Source organism: Hylaeus anthracinus, unplaced genomic scaffold (genome assembly GCF_026225885.1).
Source record: "Hylaeus anthracinus isolate JK02 unplaced genomic scaffold, UHH_iyHylAnth1.0_haploid 11989, whole genome shotgun sequence".
NCBI lineage: Eukaryota > Metazoa > Arthropoda > Insecta > Hymenoptera > Colletidae > Hylaeus > Hylaeus anthracinus.
The window spans coordinates 17,476,666-17,494,312 of record NW_026534337.1 but is presented as its reverse complement, the minus strand read 5'-3'; the positions used below and the strand labels follow the sequence as shown (position 1 = coordinate 17,494,312).

General features: G+C 31.7%; 4 protein-coding genes and 1 non-coding gene across 14 annotated transcripts; 1 reads left to right on the top strand and 4 right to left on the bottom strand.

Annotated features, from left to right (window-relative positions):
* Nucleotides 1–414: 414 nt before the first annotated feature.
* On the bottom strand, nt 415–5,548 carry LOC128887683 (DNA polymerase subunit gamma-1, mitochondrial). Of its 6 annotated transcripts, none has more exons than XM_054143859.1 (3): nt 5,391–5,548; nt 1,089–1,361; nt 415–1,015 (listed from the first exon to the last, which is right to left on the bottom strand). In XM_054143859.1, exons 2-3 carry the CDS (start codon nt 1,353–1,355, stop codon nt 806–808), a joined length of 477 nt encoding a protein of 158 aa, XP_053999834.1. In that variant the 5' UTR covers nt 1,356–1,361; nt 5,391–5,548; the 3' UTR covers nt 415–805. The 6 variants fall into 6 exon arrangements, with proteins under 6 accessions (XP_053999834.1, XP_053999837.1, XP_053999835.1 ...); XM_054143862.1 differs by lacking the exon at nt 5,391–5,548 and adding an exon at nt 4,914–5,346; XM_054143860.1 differs by lacking the exon at nt 5,391–5,548 and adding an exon at nt 2,268–2,409.
* A 176-nt stretch (nt 5,549–5,724) lies between these two features.
* Nucleotides 5,725–11,996, top strand: LOC128887680 (uncharacterized). 4 transcript variants are annotated; one of them, XR_008460086.1, is made up of 14 exons: nt 5,725–5,975; nt 6,218–6,369; nt 6,553–6,711; nt 6,798–6,899; nt 7,021–7,217; nt 7,477–7,560; nt 7,664–7,959; nt 8,117–8,209; nt 8,726–8,926; nt 8,990–9,592; nt 9,939–10,071; nt 10,152–10,371; nt 10,462–11,177; nt 11,257–11,996. XR_008460086.1 is itself a non-coding variant. In XM_054143848.1 (13 exons), exons 1-13 carry the CDS (start codon nt 5,963–5,965, stop codon nt 11,044–11,046), a joined length of 2,838 nt encoding a protein of 945 aa, XP_053999823.1. In that variant the 5' UTR covers nt 5,726–5,962; the 3' UTR covers nt 11,047–11,996. The 4 variants fall into 4 exon arrangements, 3 of the variants coding, with proteins under 3 accessions (XP_053999823.1, XP_053999825.1, XP_053999826.1); XM_054143848.1 differs by having other exon boundaries at nt 5,726–5,975; nt 10,462–11,996; XM_054143850.1 differs by lacking the exon at nt 8,117–8,209 and having other exon boundaries at nt 5,731–5,975; nt 10,462–11,996.
* On the bottom strand, nt 11,745–14,396 carry LOC128887690 (peptidyl-prolyl cis-trans isomerase D). Of its 2 annotated transcripts, none has more exons than XM_054143873.1 (6): nt 14,189–14,390; nt 13,914–14,051; nt 13,522–13,820; nt 13,317–13,451; nt 12,992–13,246; nt 11,745–12,923 (listed from the first exon to the last, which is right to left on the bottom strand). In XM_054143873.1, exons 1-6 carry the CDS (start codon nt 14,271–14,273, stop codon nt 12,705–12,707), a joined length of 1,131 nt encoding a protein of 376 aa, XP_053999848.1. In that variant the 5' UTR covers nt 14,274–14,390; the 3' UTR covers nt 11,745–12,704. The 2 variants fall into 2 exon arrangements, 1 of the variants encoding a protein (XP_053999848.1); XR_008460088.1 differs by having other exon boundaries at nt 12,784–12,923; nt 12,992–13,164; nt 14,189–14,396.
* A 217-nt stretch (nt 14,397–14,613) lies between these two features.
* On the bottom strand, nt 14,614–14,685 carry Trnaq-cug (transfer RNA glutamine (anticodon CUG)). The gene has a single exon. It is a non-coding gene; the product is annotated as a tRNA-Gln (tRNA).
* A 188-nt stretch (nt 14,686–14,873) lies between these two features.
* LOC128887693 (NEDD4 family-interacting protein 1-like) lies at nt 14,874–17,313 on the bottom strand. Its single transcript, XM_054143881.1, has 6 exons — nt 17,151–17,313; nt 16,572–16,721; nt 16,368–16,508; nt 16,149–16,272; nt 15,896–16,081; nt 14,874–15,793 (listed from the first exon to the last, which is right to left on the bottom strand). The coding sequence occupies exons 1-6, from the start codon at nt 17,175–17,177 to the stop codon at nt 15,690–15,692; spliced, it is 732 nt and encodes a 243-aa protein (XP_053999856.1). The 5' UTR covers nt 17,178–17,313; the 3' UTR covers nt 14,874–15,689.
* Between the last annotated feature and the right edge of the window lie 334 nt (nt 17,314–17,647).

The following is a 17,647-nucleotide window of genomic DNA, read 5'->3' as shown; positions in this document are numbered from 1 at the left end:
CAATTAACGAGTTCGTAATTCTGTCAATCGCGTTGAATTCGTTAGGCACGATTTCATGTAAACGTAGGCTATTACACTGTTCTTGTTTTCGAGAAAAAGATGATAAAAATGAAATGAAGTAAGTAACTTACAATTGAAATCAGTTTGCATTTCTTAACGTTTCTTAAGTCGAAAAGAATTTCAATTTATTGGACAATATCGTTATCCAACGAAATTGATAACGTATATTACCTGACTTTTGAAAGAAATGTAATTACACAACCTAAATGTAATTAAAGTTAAAGAAACGATGTTGTACAACTCTCGATGTTGAACCATCCAGAATTGTATATTTACTCACCATAGACAATAACGGTAAGGTAGACAATGTTACAATACACGACAGATATAATGCGTATAAAAATGCAAAAATCATACTAGCCGATAAGTTTAATCAAATACAATACAACGATAATTGTCGTGATAACGTTCATTTACGTCAAACATGAAAATATTTTTATATCGATAAAATATATAATATAATTATATAATTATTGCAAAACAATATATTCGATCCTATCATGTTTGTAACTAAACAAGAAAACGATTATAACTAAAAATTCGTCGAAATGAATATTAACGTGGTTCGTTAAATATTTGTTGTATCCTTGTCGAACCTTATTAGAAAATGAATTGCAACGAAAAGCAAAATAAAATTTAATGATACAATATGAAAAGTAATCAAATATTTATTACATTTTTTAAGATTTTATCAAATAAATATATATTTGTTATTTATTGCTTATATAGTACTGTAATACAAATATCAATTAGAATCGGATTCGTCGGAACTTGTTTCGCTGGTGTTATCTATTCTATTAAAATTAAGCGATGATCTATTTGTATTTACAAAAATATCGTCCTCTTCGCGATCATTTTCTCCTTCGTGCTTGTTCATTATTCTCTGATTTAACATTACGGTTTCGTCGAATTCTTTTGGCCAACAATCCTGGGCGCGATACAATTTTTCATGTTCCTAACAGATAAGTTTTTTCTATTCTTTATAATTAGTTATTAATAAAAGTATGACTGTTTAAAATAAAACATACTCGTGTCAATATCTTAACGATCTCCGCCTTCACTTTATCCCCTTCTAGTATTGGCTCTACCAATACAAAATCTCCTCGTTTCACCCAGATGTTTCTTCGAAACTTGGTTGGCATAGACACAAGATATCGGTCTCCGGTCAAATCTACGACTTCGTGAAGATTATTACCGCGCGATTCGATTATCCGTACAATTGATTGCGATTCGGTAGGAAGACTTAGATCTTCGACTTCTTTAACGACATGTTTTCGTTTAGTTGCTTTGGACATTTTCCTCTGTAAATACAAACGTAACAACAATACAAAACATGTTATCATTTAAAAGTAAAGTAAACTAACGTAAACAACATTTTTATACATTTTATTGATTAATCGATAATACTTTGATAGCCGTTAAATGGTTTTAACTAAAAACACTATTTCTGTCTTTGATCTGCGTTATTTTACAATCGAGAGATTCTCTCCTCCTCTGTGTTTGTGTCCGTGTCTGTGTGTCGTGCCAAGATCCCAAGGATCCTCCTGTTTTCTCTATAGCCGAAAATACGTCCAAACTTTCCCCGAGAGGAATTTCATATCCATTTTTTAATCCATGACCATTCGAAGGTGTTTTACAGTCATCCCCTGATTCTTTGCGCAAAACGGTATCTACTTCTACGGAGGTGAAAAACGCTACCGACATTGGAAGGTCTTTCATTCCAAGCTTCGAAGCGCAAAAAGAACGTGTTAAAAGATTTGTAATATGCATGGCGAGCGCGGCGTTATATTTGTAACGCGACGGCACCAAATAGCGCACCTCGTCGTGGAACGATAAACAAAATCTTACGTTATCCTTCGTAAGCCACTTCATCGAAACTAACATTAGATGTAAGAAATCAACTGCTCCACTTTGAACTACCCAATTTACTTTAGTAGGTAAATATTTCTCATTATTTGATTGACTTTCTAAAGCGCGGGTTAATCTAGAATTTAGGAAGGGAGTTACGGGACGAGAGCTCTGAGCAATTTCCTCCAGCCTGTTGAACATTGCCGATTCCGAACCACCTATCCATTTACCGCTCTCAAACATCTCAGATACCGTTTTAGCGAATAGCTTTGATATTTTAGAAGCTTCGTAAAACGAATACTCTTTATCGTTCAGTTGATCGTTAATATGCTCAGCTTTCAATCTGTATACTTTTTTACCTTTCGTCATGGTGAACATTTTCCGAGATTTAAATGCAGCTTCTGCATCTGTCATGCATGGATTAAATTGCTTTAAAAGTCTTTCCGCAAACTTTTGTCCTGCACCATAAATTCTAGCATAATTTATGATCTTAGCTTGACTTCTCGATATTCCAATCGCTTTAGCTGTAACGCTGTGCATATCGGTTTCATTGGACTTGGTACCGATTAGAGTCATCCAACCAAAAGGTGTAGCTCCATGAATTTTTTTATAATAAGCATCTCCTATCATCGACGAGATCCACAACTCTTGACTGTCGACATCAGCTCCGATAATATTATACCCTGGTGGAGCTTGTATCATGGCTCGTAATTCCGATCCAACGCGTTCCGGATGAGCATTAGAAGCAGTCATCCACGTGGGTTCTACCGCTCGCCTAGTTAATGTTCCAGATACGACTACCAAAGGTAAAATAGCCCCGTAACGCATTGACTTTTTAGTATTTTTAACAGTGTTTGATAAGGATAAATCATCGAACCATATTACAAATTGTGACATGATCCTGTTCCTATTGTTTCTCCAATATGACATCATTTTAGCAATGTTTAGTACTTCTGTGGCGCTGCTGTCTAAACCAGCGAGAACATTTTCCGAAAACTTATTCAAAAAATCTTTAGCCAACGGATTACCAACATTATAATTTGCTCCATCTTTATGGGGCAATTTAAGAAAATAACAACAATTATCTACAACTGTGTTACACCAAATGGCGCTACCTTTATAAACGTGACTTAAACGATTACTGGATTTCTTTGTCTTAGAAGAATACCAAAAATCTTTCTTACATAAATTGCTTTCCACGTCGTTATCCAGAGTTGACATTGAACAATCTGTTCCATTGAATAAGCCTTCTGTTTGCGGTAAAGAACATTGAACCAGAAGCTGTTTCAAAGGTACTTTGGTTTCGATATTCGAATCATTGTTATAAGGTATCAAAATACCCCAACCCTTTTTCCTTATATAATGCAATGGATAACCCTCCCATGTCAGATTCAACAGTTTTGGTACAATCTGCATAGAAGTACTTATATTTTGTGGACCAGGTGCCCAGTCTTTATCATTCGGTTTTGAACAAAGTTTCCTATACCATGCAGGATATCCTGACATATGCGGTGGTTTCGTAGGTAATAGCTTCCTTGTTTCTTTCAAATATGCAAATTCTTTCTCCAGAGGATCTTCCTCGTCGTTTTCTCCGTCGGTCAAATACTTTTGCGCATCCGTTTCTTCTCTTTCCGTGTTTTCAACTTCATATTTCTTTTTACTATTTCTTACCGACGATAACGATTTCACCTTAACTTCTTGAGTACTCCAATCTTCGTCCCACATCCATAAATCTTCTTTATATTTTTCATCGTGCATGAGTTGACAAACAGCATTCGCTCTTTTAGCAAGAGTAAATTTAGTCTCGTAGTTTAAGTCTTCGAACGTAGATTCCGACTCGTTCAAATATCTGTGCCAATTTGAGTTAATGGGTAAATATGCTGTTCCAAGTTCTAACATTCCTGCTAAAGTAACAGGATGAGGAAATCTATCTTCGAAAATAGGAAATAAGTGGCATAAGACGTTATGTGTCGCCAACACGTCGTTTGCGCAATAGTTCATTAAAGATTTGAAATTTTCTCTTACATCTTTCAAACTTCCTTCTACGAATACATTTTTAAATTCCTTACTTATTTCGTTGCCACAATAAAATTTATGTATTTCTGCTAAACTATTTAAAGAGGTTTGCTGATGCAAATCAAATTTTTCTTCCGAATCTTTGTTCGCATTTAATATCGATCTTTGATAGCTATTAATCCCGCTAACAGAGATATGAAGCGACATTGTATCGATAAACCGTAATCCTGTACGATTCAACCAATATTGCTCTTTAATTTTACTTCTATCGAACGACACGTTATGACCTACCATAATTTTTGCTTTCTTATGATAATTATTTAATTTTTTTCCATATTCTGTAGGTTCGCTTTCCATTGGAATCAACTGATCCATATGAAACTGTTGCCCATCAAAATTTCTACTTAGACCGTCTGCCAAAGACTTGGATACCCAACCGTACCAAGCTTGGTTAGTTACAGCGGTGGCAAGTGTTGGTAAAGGTCCTTCTTTCATACAAACTTCTACATCCAAAATAATACCGTCTTCTAACGGGTGATTTACAGTCTCTATTCTATCGTGTGTATATCTAGTCCACCCTTCCTGTAATATCCATTGATTTGGCATTTTTGGAATACTTTTCATAATGTCTCTTATAATTGATATATATGGTTTAATTTGTAATTTACCAATGTTATAAAAGTGTTCCTCTATATTGTCTCCTTCCAAAGGAGGTAATTTAAGATTCACCTCCGGTAATCTAGTCGCATCTTCAATTTTAATTCCATACGATCTTAAATTGTCCCTTATAGATTTTACTTCTTCCTTTGATAATATTTCTTGATTATAAGAATTTTTGAATATCTGTTGGTATAAAGACCTTGAAAGCATTTGCATATTAATTCCATTGATTCTCGTGTTGTCATTATTATAGGTTTTCATATGCTCTTTTTCTTTTTCTAATTTTTGTATATTTTCACATTCCATAGCGGCATTAAATTTCTTATTACCTTCCTTTAAATTATGTATCCTAGGAGTAAACATTTGTTCAAAGTTTGCTGGTATACCAGGTGAATCTCCTTGTTGTTTATGCACTTCATTTTCATTCGATGAAACAATTGAAGCAGAGGTTAGACTTCTAAATGCATTATCTACATTTACACTATTCTGATGGTTTTTATTTAAGTTATCGGTGATGTCTGGAGAGGTTAGAATATCAGAATTGCAATGAGAGGAATTATGTTTTTTAGTATGAAATCCATCTTTCGAGAACTGCTGTCTTTCGAGAATATTAAGATTATGATTCGTTACAGAACACTTGTAACGACTGGAAATACGAATCACCCAACTTTCCATTTTTATTTTGCTTCTGGCATCTCGGTATTATTTCATAGCAAAGAACAATATGCTCAACACGTGACTTTATTATTATCAGCCCGTCTTATACAATTTAATGACAATAACGATTGTACTCAATGAAATCTTACCTGTCAGATTAAATTAATTTCTGATTATCATTCGGGAGATAATAAATATTTTCAATATACTACGATGTTTAGTCAAATTTGAAAAGAAATACGTGAAATATTTTGAACTCTTAGATCGCCATGTTAAATCTTCAAACGCGCAATTTCAAAATCATTCAAAAACCGTAATATAGCAAAGTAAAGAATTTCTGTTTATACCTATAAATTATGACTGTAATATTTATTACGTAGACGTTATATTCTTTTATCTCAACCACCATCCGTTAAAAACAGAAAATTTATTGATATAACGGAATGTACATATGACATATTTATGTACATGTACATATGTATGTATATGTGCATATACTTAGATCGTATAGAAATTTGATCTAAACGAACGGATAGAAATTAGAACATTTCTATACAAAAGAAATATTCTAGTTCTATTTAAGGACGTTATTAATAACAGACAAAGATGAACATAAAATTCGTATATATTACGAACATCATGCAAACTTCTTATTACGCGCTATAGTGATCACGAATCACGACGACATCTTCGTAGCGTCTGCCACTTTATTGTGTTCGTCATGGCTTCGACGGGTTAGTGTAAATTTAATATTTATATTTTATGATTTTCCAGCGAAATGTCTTTTTGAAAACGATTCAAATATTTCTAATAGATTTTAATATTCCACAACTGTGATTATTTTATCGTTATACATATAAAAACAATACAATTTCATTGCGGTTTTGCACTTGTCACTTTTGACACTTTTTATTCAATATTACGTAGAAACATCTTTAAATTTTAATAATAGCACCAAGATATTTTGTTTATTCAGAATCCTTGGTATGCGAGACACTTGATTTAAGTTGTCAAGGTCTTAAAAAGATTTCTCGTTGTCCGTCGGATGCAGATATCAGTACATTGATCATAGACGATAATGAGCTTCAGCGTCTTGATAATCTTGATTCTTATCACAGAATTACCAAGGTAATGTTTTCTATATATAAAATAAATAGTATAAAATTTCCTGGTCTGTCATTTTTGTATTATACTATAAATGTCTTGACATATATATTCGTATCATTTATATGCTAGTTTTGTGGTATGTATGGTATAAGTAATTATGGTACAAGTAATTATTTCTTAAACTAATTTAATATGAAATTTCAGCTTTCAATAGTAAGAAATCAATTATTACGGATGTACGGTGTATCAAAGTTACATAATCTTGTAACTCTTAATTTAGCAAATAATGGTATATTGACTATAGAAGGTATAAAGGATATGACAAATTTACAAACACTTTGTTTAGCTGGTAACAATATAAAGGTACGTTAGCCACAATTACTTGTATACAATATTATGATTAAATCATTTATTATGTATGCTTTTTCTATATCATTCACTTTATGTAGTCTATCGAGCACTTGCATACAAATATCAAACTGGAGCATTTGGATTTGTCTGAAAATAGCATCAGTCATATCTCAGACATTTCATACCTACGAAATTTAAAGGTAATATATGTTTAACTTATTGTCATCGCGTCAGTTCTTGTTCTCTTGTTAAACTAACAATGTATTAACAATTAACTAAGCAATTTTTCTTGCAAATATAATAATATTGATAACATTTTAGGAACTTTTTTTGCACAATAATCGCATAATAACATTACGACAATGCGAACGCTATTTACCCACTTCCTTAGAAACGTTTACATTGGCAAATAATAATATTACAGATTTGAATGAAATGTCACATTTAACTAATTTAAAGAATTTAGTAAACTTTTCAATTGCTAATAACCCATGTGTCGTTATGACAGGTAACAGTATGTATCCTTTTTATTATTTAAATATTACATTCGCGTCTGAATTTGAGATGTGGATTAGTGAAATATTATAACCATATTTTTTACATAATACAGACAAAAACATGCAATATTTTACTATATTTAACGTTATTATATATACTTAGAATTATGCGTTTTTAATAAAATAATGTGCTTGTAGAAAACTAGATACGAAACAGCACCATTTGTATTAATTGTAGACTTACAGCTGTAGCTTATTCTTCTTAACAAATAGCTTATAGTGGGTTCGATTATCGTCCATTTGTTATCAATTGGTGTATGAGCTTGAAATCAATTGACGGCTATCCTGTTGATCCTATCGAAAGGTGGGTCTATGTTGTGAAAATATAATTATTTTATATTTAATTTAATAAACAAAACTGTATTTGTTTAAAAAATCAAAATTCATTTGGAACAATGGCCACTCAGTTTAAAGGCAGAGTGGCTATATTCTCAGGGTCGTGGTAGACAATTCCGTGTTGGCGAACATACAATGCTTGCTCAGTATTTAGCATCTGTCTGCCCTCTTTCCGGTGAGTCATTAGAAAATGAAACTGACAGGAAGCTTAGGCTGATTTTGAGTAAAGCACAACATCATCAACAACAATTAAATCAACAAAGCGATGCCGGAAGCGTGCACAGCTTAAGTAGCGTCGGAATGAGTCCTTCTCCAGCCACTAGGCGTAGACTTAGTCATAACAGGACAAGTTCTCCTAGACGTGCCAGTGAGTCTAATTGATCCTTCCTTTTATTTTTGCGAATACAATCAGAAACCATTTAAAGTTTTCTTACTTATAATTGTAAACGTGGACTTGTAGTAATGTACACTTTCCAGTCGTCATACACATTATACATGTTCTAGTTATAATGTGTTTTCTCTAGTTGCGCCAATGTTGACATACTATGAAGATAAATGCTTACAATCACCAAAATTTTATGAAGCAAAGTACTGTGTGTGCCATTCGCCTTGTAAAGGTATCCAAAGTCAGAATGAGGATTTATCATACATGGCTATAATTGCATAATAAACATGTGTACAAATTTAAGACAAATTTCACTCATATTTCAATGGAACTGAAACTGAAAATTGTTTTGGTAACATTTAAGAAAGTGTCATGCGTTACAAAGAAATTTGATCTTGGATTGATGCACATGTTTACGTCTTTCATACCTAGTACGTAGAATGATTTTAAGTGACTGCTTTTTTAAGCTTATAGCGCAAATTTGTTGGACTTTGGAGAATGAGAGATAAAACAGTGTTATGACAGTGATGCTAATTAGAGGATTTGGTTAGCAAATTATCATTTGACGATTTGGAAATACATTTCACATAGTTCACATTTCTTATAATTGTTTATCTAATCTTTAGTCAAATATCATTTGCACGCTTTTGCTAGCAAAGCTAGCCCCAAAACATTTAAGTGTAAAAGACAACGCATATTATTATATGAAATAAATTGCAAATATTTCAAGTACATGATATTTAATTAGGTTCATCGAGAAACTCATTAAGAATAAGATCACCAGACAGGATGATAGCTAGTTGTCACACTGATCCTATGGTTTCCTCGTGCCACACTCTAATAAATGACAATCATGAATCGCTAATGACTCAAAGTTTAGATCCAAATATGCTTTGTAGTACTCTAAACAATAAAGCTGGGAATATGGCTGCTTCGCAAACTATAGAAGGTAAGTCAAAATCATTACTGGTTCCTATTTGTCACATTTTACAAAGAAAAAATCGATTTACAGAAACATCCAGTCCTCTACAAGCTGCAACAAAATTAGTGCCAGTTCCAGAATCTTTGATGAGTCCAGATTTTCGTCCACCTTCTGGTCTTTCACGAATTCTACCAAAAACACCACCGAGTAAATTAACGTCACCATGTCAAATTACAATGCCTAGTAAACCCACGTCCGATGGAGACGGCAAAGCTATTCCAATAATAAACACAGTAAATCCAATGGCAAAAACGAATCTCAGTTCTGTAAAAGCAAATGCACTTGTAAAAAGTAATTCTGCAACAAATTGCAGTGTTGGAAAACCAAATATCGCTAAACCAATCGTCACAAATGCTAATAAGTGTCCTCATAGTGTGAAAATTAATAATTACGTTCAGAGTAAAACATTGCCTGTAAAACGAAGTACAAAAAATTCACCAAATTTAGGCAGAAACATACAAAGGGCCAAAAGTGCGAATGATAGAATTAAAAGTGGTGGAATTAAAAAAAGTGGAGATGGAGATGCAGGTAACGCTACTCAAAGTAGCGATGAAGATAGTGAAGTGTGCCAAGCAAAATTGGATGGTATACGTCATAGAGCCATTCAAAGAAGGCAGGAGGACAATAATAAAGGTAAAAGCTTTTCTAAAATTACAGTTTCCAAGAATATAATAATATACTACTATTTTACTATATACATTATTATACTCTGTCCTTACATTATTTCATTGAAGTGTAACTTTTTATACGACGTAAAACCGATTTAACGCTTGCGTTAAATTTCCACGCAGAATGAAGTAGGAAAGAGAATGTGCACCCACTTTTTATATCTTAAGATCTTATTGCAAATTTGCAGCCATTAGCTCGCTATTACTCGCGACGAAGAAACGTTCGAAAATCTTTCGTTTTAAGATGTAAGAAGTTACACTTGTAACGGGCGGCATTCCACGCACCCACTTTTTTAATGCTTCTTAACTAGATCAAGATGAAGCTGAAAAAGCAGCAATTTGCATACAAAGGATGTGGAGAGGCTATCATACTAGGAATCTCAATAAGAAAGCAACGAATATATTAAAGGCTATCGAAATGACCAGGACGAATAAATACATCCAGTATGATTTTCATTCTCTCATTGCCCAGAAACAATATATCAAAGATATTTCAAATTTATTATATTTTATTAAATTTTTAGGAAACTTTCCACCGATATGGAAGCTACTAGAACAGCTTTGGAAAGTGAACATAAATTGCAATTACTACAAATGCAAGCAATTAACGCGTTATGGAAAAAAGTTGTTAGTCTTCAACCTAGTGGTAATCGAGATTCTGCAGGCAACGATAATGAAAACATTACACAAAATGCAGATGTCGTGACTAATTTAGCACAAACATGTAATTTGTTACACACTCAGGTAAAATATCAATTACGCGTCTTTAATAGTTTGTTTAATAATTTTATTTTATTACGTTACATAATCTCTAAGTAGTCGATGCATGTTTAGGTTCAACAATTACAAGACTCTATGTCAGAGATAAAACGATGTATGTCGAATATGCAATCAAAACCAATTCTTATTGATAATGGTGTTGCAACTCAAACAGAAATATCTGCTGTTCATACACCAGCAGGTGAAGAAAATACATTTCCTTATGCACGCGCACATAGACCACAAACATTGCCTATTCATCAAACTATTCATGAAGGAAACGAGAATAGAAGTTTTGCGTCTAATCTAATTGACAGCGTGTTAAAAAAAGTCTCCCAATCTACTGATACAACTGATGATGAAGTCAATACTGACATATTAAATTCTAATGAAAATCCTGAATTGTTGAATTCAAATGAACATCCTGATATGTTCAAAAGTTGTGAAGAAATTGTTGAATCCGACTTCAGGGATGTAATGGAACACGATGTTAAAAATGAATATGATGTAATCGAAAATACTGTTATAAATGGTGAAGTTTGCGAGGAAACATTATGTAAAGAGTTACATCACTTAATTGAAACAGAAATTACGACAGAAAACTGTAAAAATGTTGAAAAAGAAGATAGTTCAGAAGAAGTTGACAGAGAAGAACTTTAATCTGAGAAAACGCAGAGCAAATAGTAAGGAAGAGATCGAAGGTGCAAAGTTATAAGCTATGAATAGAAATTATGAAAAAGAAATGGGAATTCCAGCGAATAGTGTCCAACATACGGCTGAAATTAATACATGTAACTAAAAATGCTCACTGTACATAAGTTCAAAAAGTAGTCTTAATTGTATTGGGATAACAAAGTTTTATCATTTTAGTCGCACAATATTTCCTACAATTTATAACAAAGGGAAATTGGATACTTTCATCAAAATTTGAAAACTTGTTACAACATAAAGTTTAAAAAAAAACACACACACACAAGTACCAATAACATAATATTAACAAACAGTGTTGATAAACAATTTTATCATACATTGCCGTGCATTGTGGTTATTGAAGCAATTTAAAAATTTTTCCGTCCACATATCTGGCTTCTGAAAATTTCATCAATGCACAAACTGTGTATTAATAACGTTGTATATCGTACAAAGCTTTGCCCCTTCTTAAAACCAACACAATGTTGTACAGAATGAACTATGTGTTTGACACCGTGAATTCCAATGCCGTTTGTCGATTCTCAGATTGAAATAGTTATAGAAGCATAGAGAGAACTTTGATATGTAAACTTATTCCTTATTAAATGCAGAAGAATTTTTCGTTTTGCTAAGAAATTGCCTGAATAATATTAAATAGGTAATGATTATTTTTATGTATTTATTTATTTATTTATTATTAAAAAACGTGAGCTCTAGTGAAAATTAATATTACTGTCGAAGGTGTTCGATAATGGAAACATTCTTAATCTAGTCATTGCGATAACTTGTATGCTTGTAACCACTGTAGATAACTGAATTTGTTACATAGGTATACAGTGTTATTAAAACAAGAAAACTTAAACCTTTCAACAAAACCGGATGATTAAAGTGTTAAAATAAAGCGTGAGTTTTTAATTATAGCCAAAATTGCATTTAGTGATCTTTCATATGTGGGTACATTATTTAAGTTATTTTTTATTAAAAAATATTTAGATGTAATAAACAACCATTGTTGTAAGAATACTGATGTAATGCCAGAAACTATGTGTGAGCTCCTACCAAAACTTAAAAGACATTTTATTGCTCAGACTTGTTAAGAACTTGACATAAATGTTCAATAAATGAGCATACACTGAATATTTGTTTATAGCAATATTTACTGCGACGTAATTGTCTGATTCTTTTATAACATTTCTTTTGTTTTTCATATAAAAGAGTTACATATAATAAAATCTGTCAAATGTAATAGGAAACATGCTTCGTGTGCTTTTTTTTTTATACGGAGTAACTTTTATTGGTTAGGATAAATTTATCTTCGCGATAGTATGTTGAATGCATACAATTCTATCAGCTGCATTCTTCTTAAATGAAAGAAAATTTGTATTAAAAATATATTTATTTATATGCTGTGTGTCAAATTTGATACTTTCTCTTATATGAGAAAATGTTTCAGGTTCTGAGAATTACTGTCAATAATAAAATATAAAAATTAAATAATATATGAAAACATATTGTGTATGTAATACATTTACAAAATTGATTAAATACCACTAGTGTTTAATATAAAAATATTGATGCATATGTAATATTTTGCTATATTTACAAATATTTTATAAAATGTCTTGTTCTTATTTGAACATTCTTTGACATGATGCTTTTTCAATCGCTAGATATGAACTCATAACTTTTTTCACTTTTTCTATTTCTATTAAAATGTCCTTATTATTGGGGGATATTGACGATGCCCGTTTTAAGTCTCTCAAACCTAAATCATATTCATTTAATCCCATATATGCTTGACTCCTACGAAATAGTGCTTTACTATTGTTCTTATCCAACTGTAAAACCTAAGTAAAAGATTGATGTTAAGTAAGAGTTGAAGCTACTTATGTTAGTACATATAAGAAAAGCTCACCTCTGTACATAACTTTAATACTTCACGATGTTTCTTTGCTTTTAATTTAACAGCTGCAAGATTAAGCAATAGAGCCATTCTAGTATTTATTAGCGTTTCATTACAAGGTTTTGATATATCCACTGTCTTGAGCATCCACTTATAGTAACGTAATGCTTTCTTATATTTCCTGCCTGCATCCACATAATTCTTTTGTGAAAAATAATCATTTCCTGAATCTTTTATCTTTCTGATAACTTCCGTTATGTATGTGTCCTACCATTATTCGGGAATACTATTAAACTATTTTATTCCCAGTCACATTTTGTTTGAGTATAATACTCACATCGACTCCTTTGATATTCATACAATAATCCCAATCTTCCGGCCATGGGGTAAAAACATCTTCTGTGCCATCATTTTCTTCCAATCCCCAATCCTGACCTTCCTTTAATTCTCCGCAGTTTGTTATGTGTATTTTCTGCAATAAAATATAGCAAACTTGGAATTAATTCAAATATGAACAAATAATATAGAGATTTAATTTTTACCTCGACTGGAACATCCTTTACTGTAGACACTTGAGATACTTCCAATATAACTCCCATCCCTTTCAAAACTTTCCCAAAAACTACATTGGTATTATCTAAATGTGTACTAGCCGAAATAGTAATAACAAATTGAGAACTGTTGCTATTAGGATAACCCTCGTTTACCATACTTAATAATCCACCTGATGTATGCGAAAGTTTAAAATTTTCATCTTCAAATTGTGCTCCATATATACTTTCTCCACTTGTTCCATCAAAATTTATTATGTCCCCACCTTGGATCATAAACTGTGGTAACACTAAACACATAAACACAAACATTGTTTCATTGATAATGTCATATTCAATATATTATCTTTATTAAGTATGTATCACGATCCTTTTCATTGTACCTTTATGGAATATTGATCCTTTGTAATGTAATTTTTTTCCATTAATCCCAATACCTTTTTCTCCAGTACACAAAGCACGAAAATTTTCTGCTGTTCGTGGTACAACATCTTTAAAAAGCTGTATTACAACTCTTCCAACTGCGTTGCAGTAACAAATATATCATTAAAAAAATCTTAATGGAATGTGTTCGAAGTTGATAGTAATAAAATACTGTCTCAGCTAAAATTCGACTTACACTACTTCTTCGTGATCGTAACCCCATATAATGTATTACCTTTTTCTGATTCAACTGCTATATCCAGGAAAACAATTGGATTATCATTAATACTACTAGTTTCATTCTTTAACGAGTCTTCCATATCTTATTTAATAAATATTTGTATAATCGTTTTTTAACGATCGTTATTTACTTTGGTTTACGTGGGTTACGTTTACGTATAATTCTTCTGTTGCAACGAGTGAAACGAAGTAAATATACGAATCGAATACATATGCATGCATGTAAAACATAGTGCTGCCCTCTGCTTATTCGTATATTCTATGATTCTATCAGAAATTGTTACTATCGGTAACAAATGTTTCACTTAGCAATTTTATAAATAGTATATCATAAGATAATGGTAACAATATTATTTCAAATTTAATTGAAAATAACAAATGTCCTTTGATTTTATCATTTTCTTAGACTAGCAAAAATAAAGGTCCCACCGAGATTTGAACTCGGATCGCTGGATTCAGAGTCCAGAGTGCTAACCATTACACCATGGGACCCTATCGTATCACTCTCTATCGATGTTATATAATTACCAAAAAATTGTATTAGAAAAGAAAAAAATATTAATACAATTTTACGTAAATACTAGTAATTTCATATATCCGACTTTTGCAATATATTCTCTTACGTCGACTTTGTTAGTATTGCATTTATCATGGCAGGGAATAATATATTAACGCATATATGAATAGAAAACATAAGACACATTAATTTTTTATATTATTATAATAAGTATAACAATGAAGTTTGAAGTTTTTGACAGTATAGCATATAATGTATATCGCTTTGCAATAATTTTTTTTATACATTTATATGTGTGTGTACATACATATACATACACATCGTACATATATTTTATGATTAACTTATACCTTTAAATTCAATAAGAATTGTCTCTATAAATTATAGTAATATACAAACAAGCAATTCGGATTATCAGTACACAGATCACGTATAATCAAAATTCTAAAAGCTTATCTAATACTAGAGTGTATTACACAGTTATCGCTATTATAATTCTTACACTTTGATACCAGTTTGAGAACAGTGATTATATGTTTCTTTTTCCAAAATAAATTTTTGTACTTGTAACACCAATTTTATCAGTAATAAACTTACATATACATGTCCGACGTTAAAAAGCTTATGTTTAAGCAAATAACGCGTAAATTAACAATATTTCACATAAAAGCATTGTTCATACTATTTGAGCAATAAAAATTTACATTTTACTTTATCTGTGTAACAACAAATAAAATAATGTGCAAATACTATCTTATGTTTTCTTTTTACTCTGTTTCATTTATCTCACGTATAAGCGAGTTTGGCTAATAATCTTAATAATTTTAATAACTTTTTCTTCTAGTAATGGAATAATATGTAGCCAATATAAAGTAACGTTTTTTTAAAGGGTGTGGATTATATATTATACAAATACAACCCCAAATAGAAATGCTGTTTGTTCTAAAGCCAAGTTAGATAAAAGTGCAGGTTTAATGGCTTAATAAAAAAAGAGTAAGCGTTCTTGAGCACTTCCAGGTAGTAGTCTCCAACCACGTTTAATGTTCAAGTATTGAACAATTGCCCGTGCACAAATCAAAATACCTAAAATATTTAAATATAAAACATTAATAAAATTTCCTTAGTATCTTATTTCATAAAGACAATATTAATTTGAATGAATAGTACACGTGAGATGATACATACCAAATCCCATTATCAACCACCACAGCCATGAATTTTCACGCGATGCAAGGTCGGTGGAATGTTTAACAATCAATGTCCATTTTGTTAGTGATAAGCCAAAACCAGATAATGCTCCGTATCGTGATGCAATTGTGTGACAGAAACACATCAGAAGTAGAAATCCGATCCAATTAAACAAAAATGCAACTGTAACGAATAAAAAATGTTTCCTTTAGAATCATAATTAAAAGAATAAATAAATATTACAACTTACCCAAAAAAGCTGTAAAGAACATAAAATCGGTACCAAGTAAGCCACTTTCTGGATCACCTTCCGTAGCTTCAGTATCTACAGCAAGAATTGCTACAGGTTGTTGCAGTCCTCTGAGTTGAGAAAGCTATGGAAATAATAATAATACATAGTAATGCGATGATCTATTTTATACGAATATTTATATTGTTAATAATCTGTACAAATACTATATCAAATTACTGTTCGTAATTCTGGATGATGTTCGCCTTGCAAAGTTTTTTCACGTTGAACTTCTTCATAACTGGGTAATTTTGTAGCTACCTCGTAAGGTGGTGGAGCTGAAAAATCTGCCTTTGGAGGTGGTATTTCTTCTCCTTCAGCCTATAATTCTTTCATGTTAATACAAGTTTTTCCAAGACATAGAATAACAAATTTTTATCATACCATTCGATGTTCAATCGAAGTGTGAGCTGTAGCAATGTTTCCCGAGCAATTGATCATATCGTTTTGTATAATTGGTAGCGACACGGTTAACGTAGGTATCTCATTTTGAGATGATGGTTCTCCATTCGAATCGCTATTTGTATGCGAAGGCTGAAATAGAATTACGATTGCTTATTTTTAATGTTTGATATTAGCGACGTGATCCACCATAAACCATATGTACATGGTATTCAGTGTTGAGGATATTAAAAGAATATAACAAAGTAAATTAAAGAAAGTTTTCAATTTATTTAATCTTCTATATTAAACTGCATAAAAAAAGAAAGAAAAGTAAAAGAACAAAACAAGACAATTGTCGATCGGTGAGAAGAATGTTTTTCTCGGGTTTTGCGTATCAATGTTGTGTACCATCTATATTATAATACATGATGATAACGTGTAGCGTATGTAACATCTGTTCGCTAAATGGAAAAGTGAAATTACGTCTGTCGTTAACGGATTGTAAACTGTCCAGCACTGTCTTTGAAACATCACACATGAACAATATTTATTATGATCCGCAACATTTACAGAACATACCATATTGTAACGAATATTACTGTCCATTCCTGGCGAAATTTATACGAAGTGCGTGTAAATAATTCTAATTTTGTACAAGGAATGAAAAGTACTGTTTTTGTACGTAATGCTGCTTTCTAAGGCAGCAAAAGTTCTTACAATCGATGGCTGACAGCTGGCTAGGCTGTACCGCCGTGATATTAGATTTCCTTCTAAAGCTACGTCTATCACTTTCAATTCTTTTCTTTCTTCATCATCTATACTAATAATTGAATTTTGTTTGTTCTTCAAAGTCACGTTCTTGTATGTATCGAATATAAAAATTTAAATAACTCGATTAAAATTCGCTAGAAAAATAAAAGTAAAAGAAAAGTTGGAAACTAAATTCCAATTGGTCAGCAACAAATTATTATTGGAAATCAGGTCGTAGGACGGGAGTATAACAAACCAAAGTTTTTCTTCTTACCGGAAATATGGGATTAATAATTAATAATACATTGGTAATATAATTTTCAGAA

Excerpts from the sequence above, each read along its gene's own strand:
- LOC128887693 (XM_054143881.1), bottom strand. The coding sequence starts at position 17,177 with ATGGACAGTAATATTCGTTACAATATG. Across the intron at positions 16,509-16,571 it reads CTTCGATTGAACATCGAATG|GCTGAAGGAGAAGAAATACC; the intron begins GTATGATAAAAA and ends AAAGAATTATAG. Across the intron at positions 16,273-16,367 it reads ATCATCCAGAATTACGAACA|CTTTCTCAACTCAGAGGACT; the intron begins GTAATTTGATAT and ends TTATTTCCATAG.
- LOC128887690 (XM_054143873.1), bottom strand. The coding sequence starts at position 14,273 with ATGGAAGACTCGTTAAAGAATGAAACTAGTAGTATTAATGATAATCCA. Across the intron at positions 13,821-13,913 it reads AGGATCAATATTCCATAAAG|TGTTACCACAGTTTATGATC; the intron begins GTACAATGAAAA and ends TTATGTGTTTAG. Across the intron at positions 13,452-13,521 it reads TAAAGGATGTTCCAGTCGAG|AAAATACACATAACAAACTG; the intron begins GTAAAAATTAAA and ends ATTTTATTGCAG.
- LOC128887683 (XM_054143856.1), bottom strand. The coding sequence starts at position 4,419 with ATGAAAGAAGGACCTTTACCAACACTTGCCACCGCTGTAACTAACCAA. Across the intron at positions 1,362-2,267 it reads AATGTTCACCATGACGAAAG|AGGAAAATGTCCAAAGCAAC; the intron begins GTAAAAAAGTAT and ends TTGTATTTACAG.
- LOC128887680 (XM_054143848.1), top strand. Across the intron at positions 7,218-7,476 it reads GTTATGACAGGTAACAGTAT|TGGGTTCGATTATCGTCCAT; the intron begins GTATCCTTTTTA and ends AATAGCTTATAG. Across the intron at positions 8,927-8,989 it reads TGCTTCGCAAACTATAGAAG|AAACATCCAGTCCTCTACAA; the intron begins GTAAGTCAAAAT and ends ATCGATTTACAG.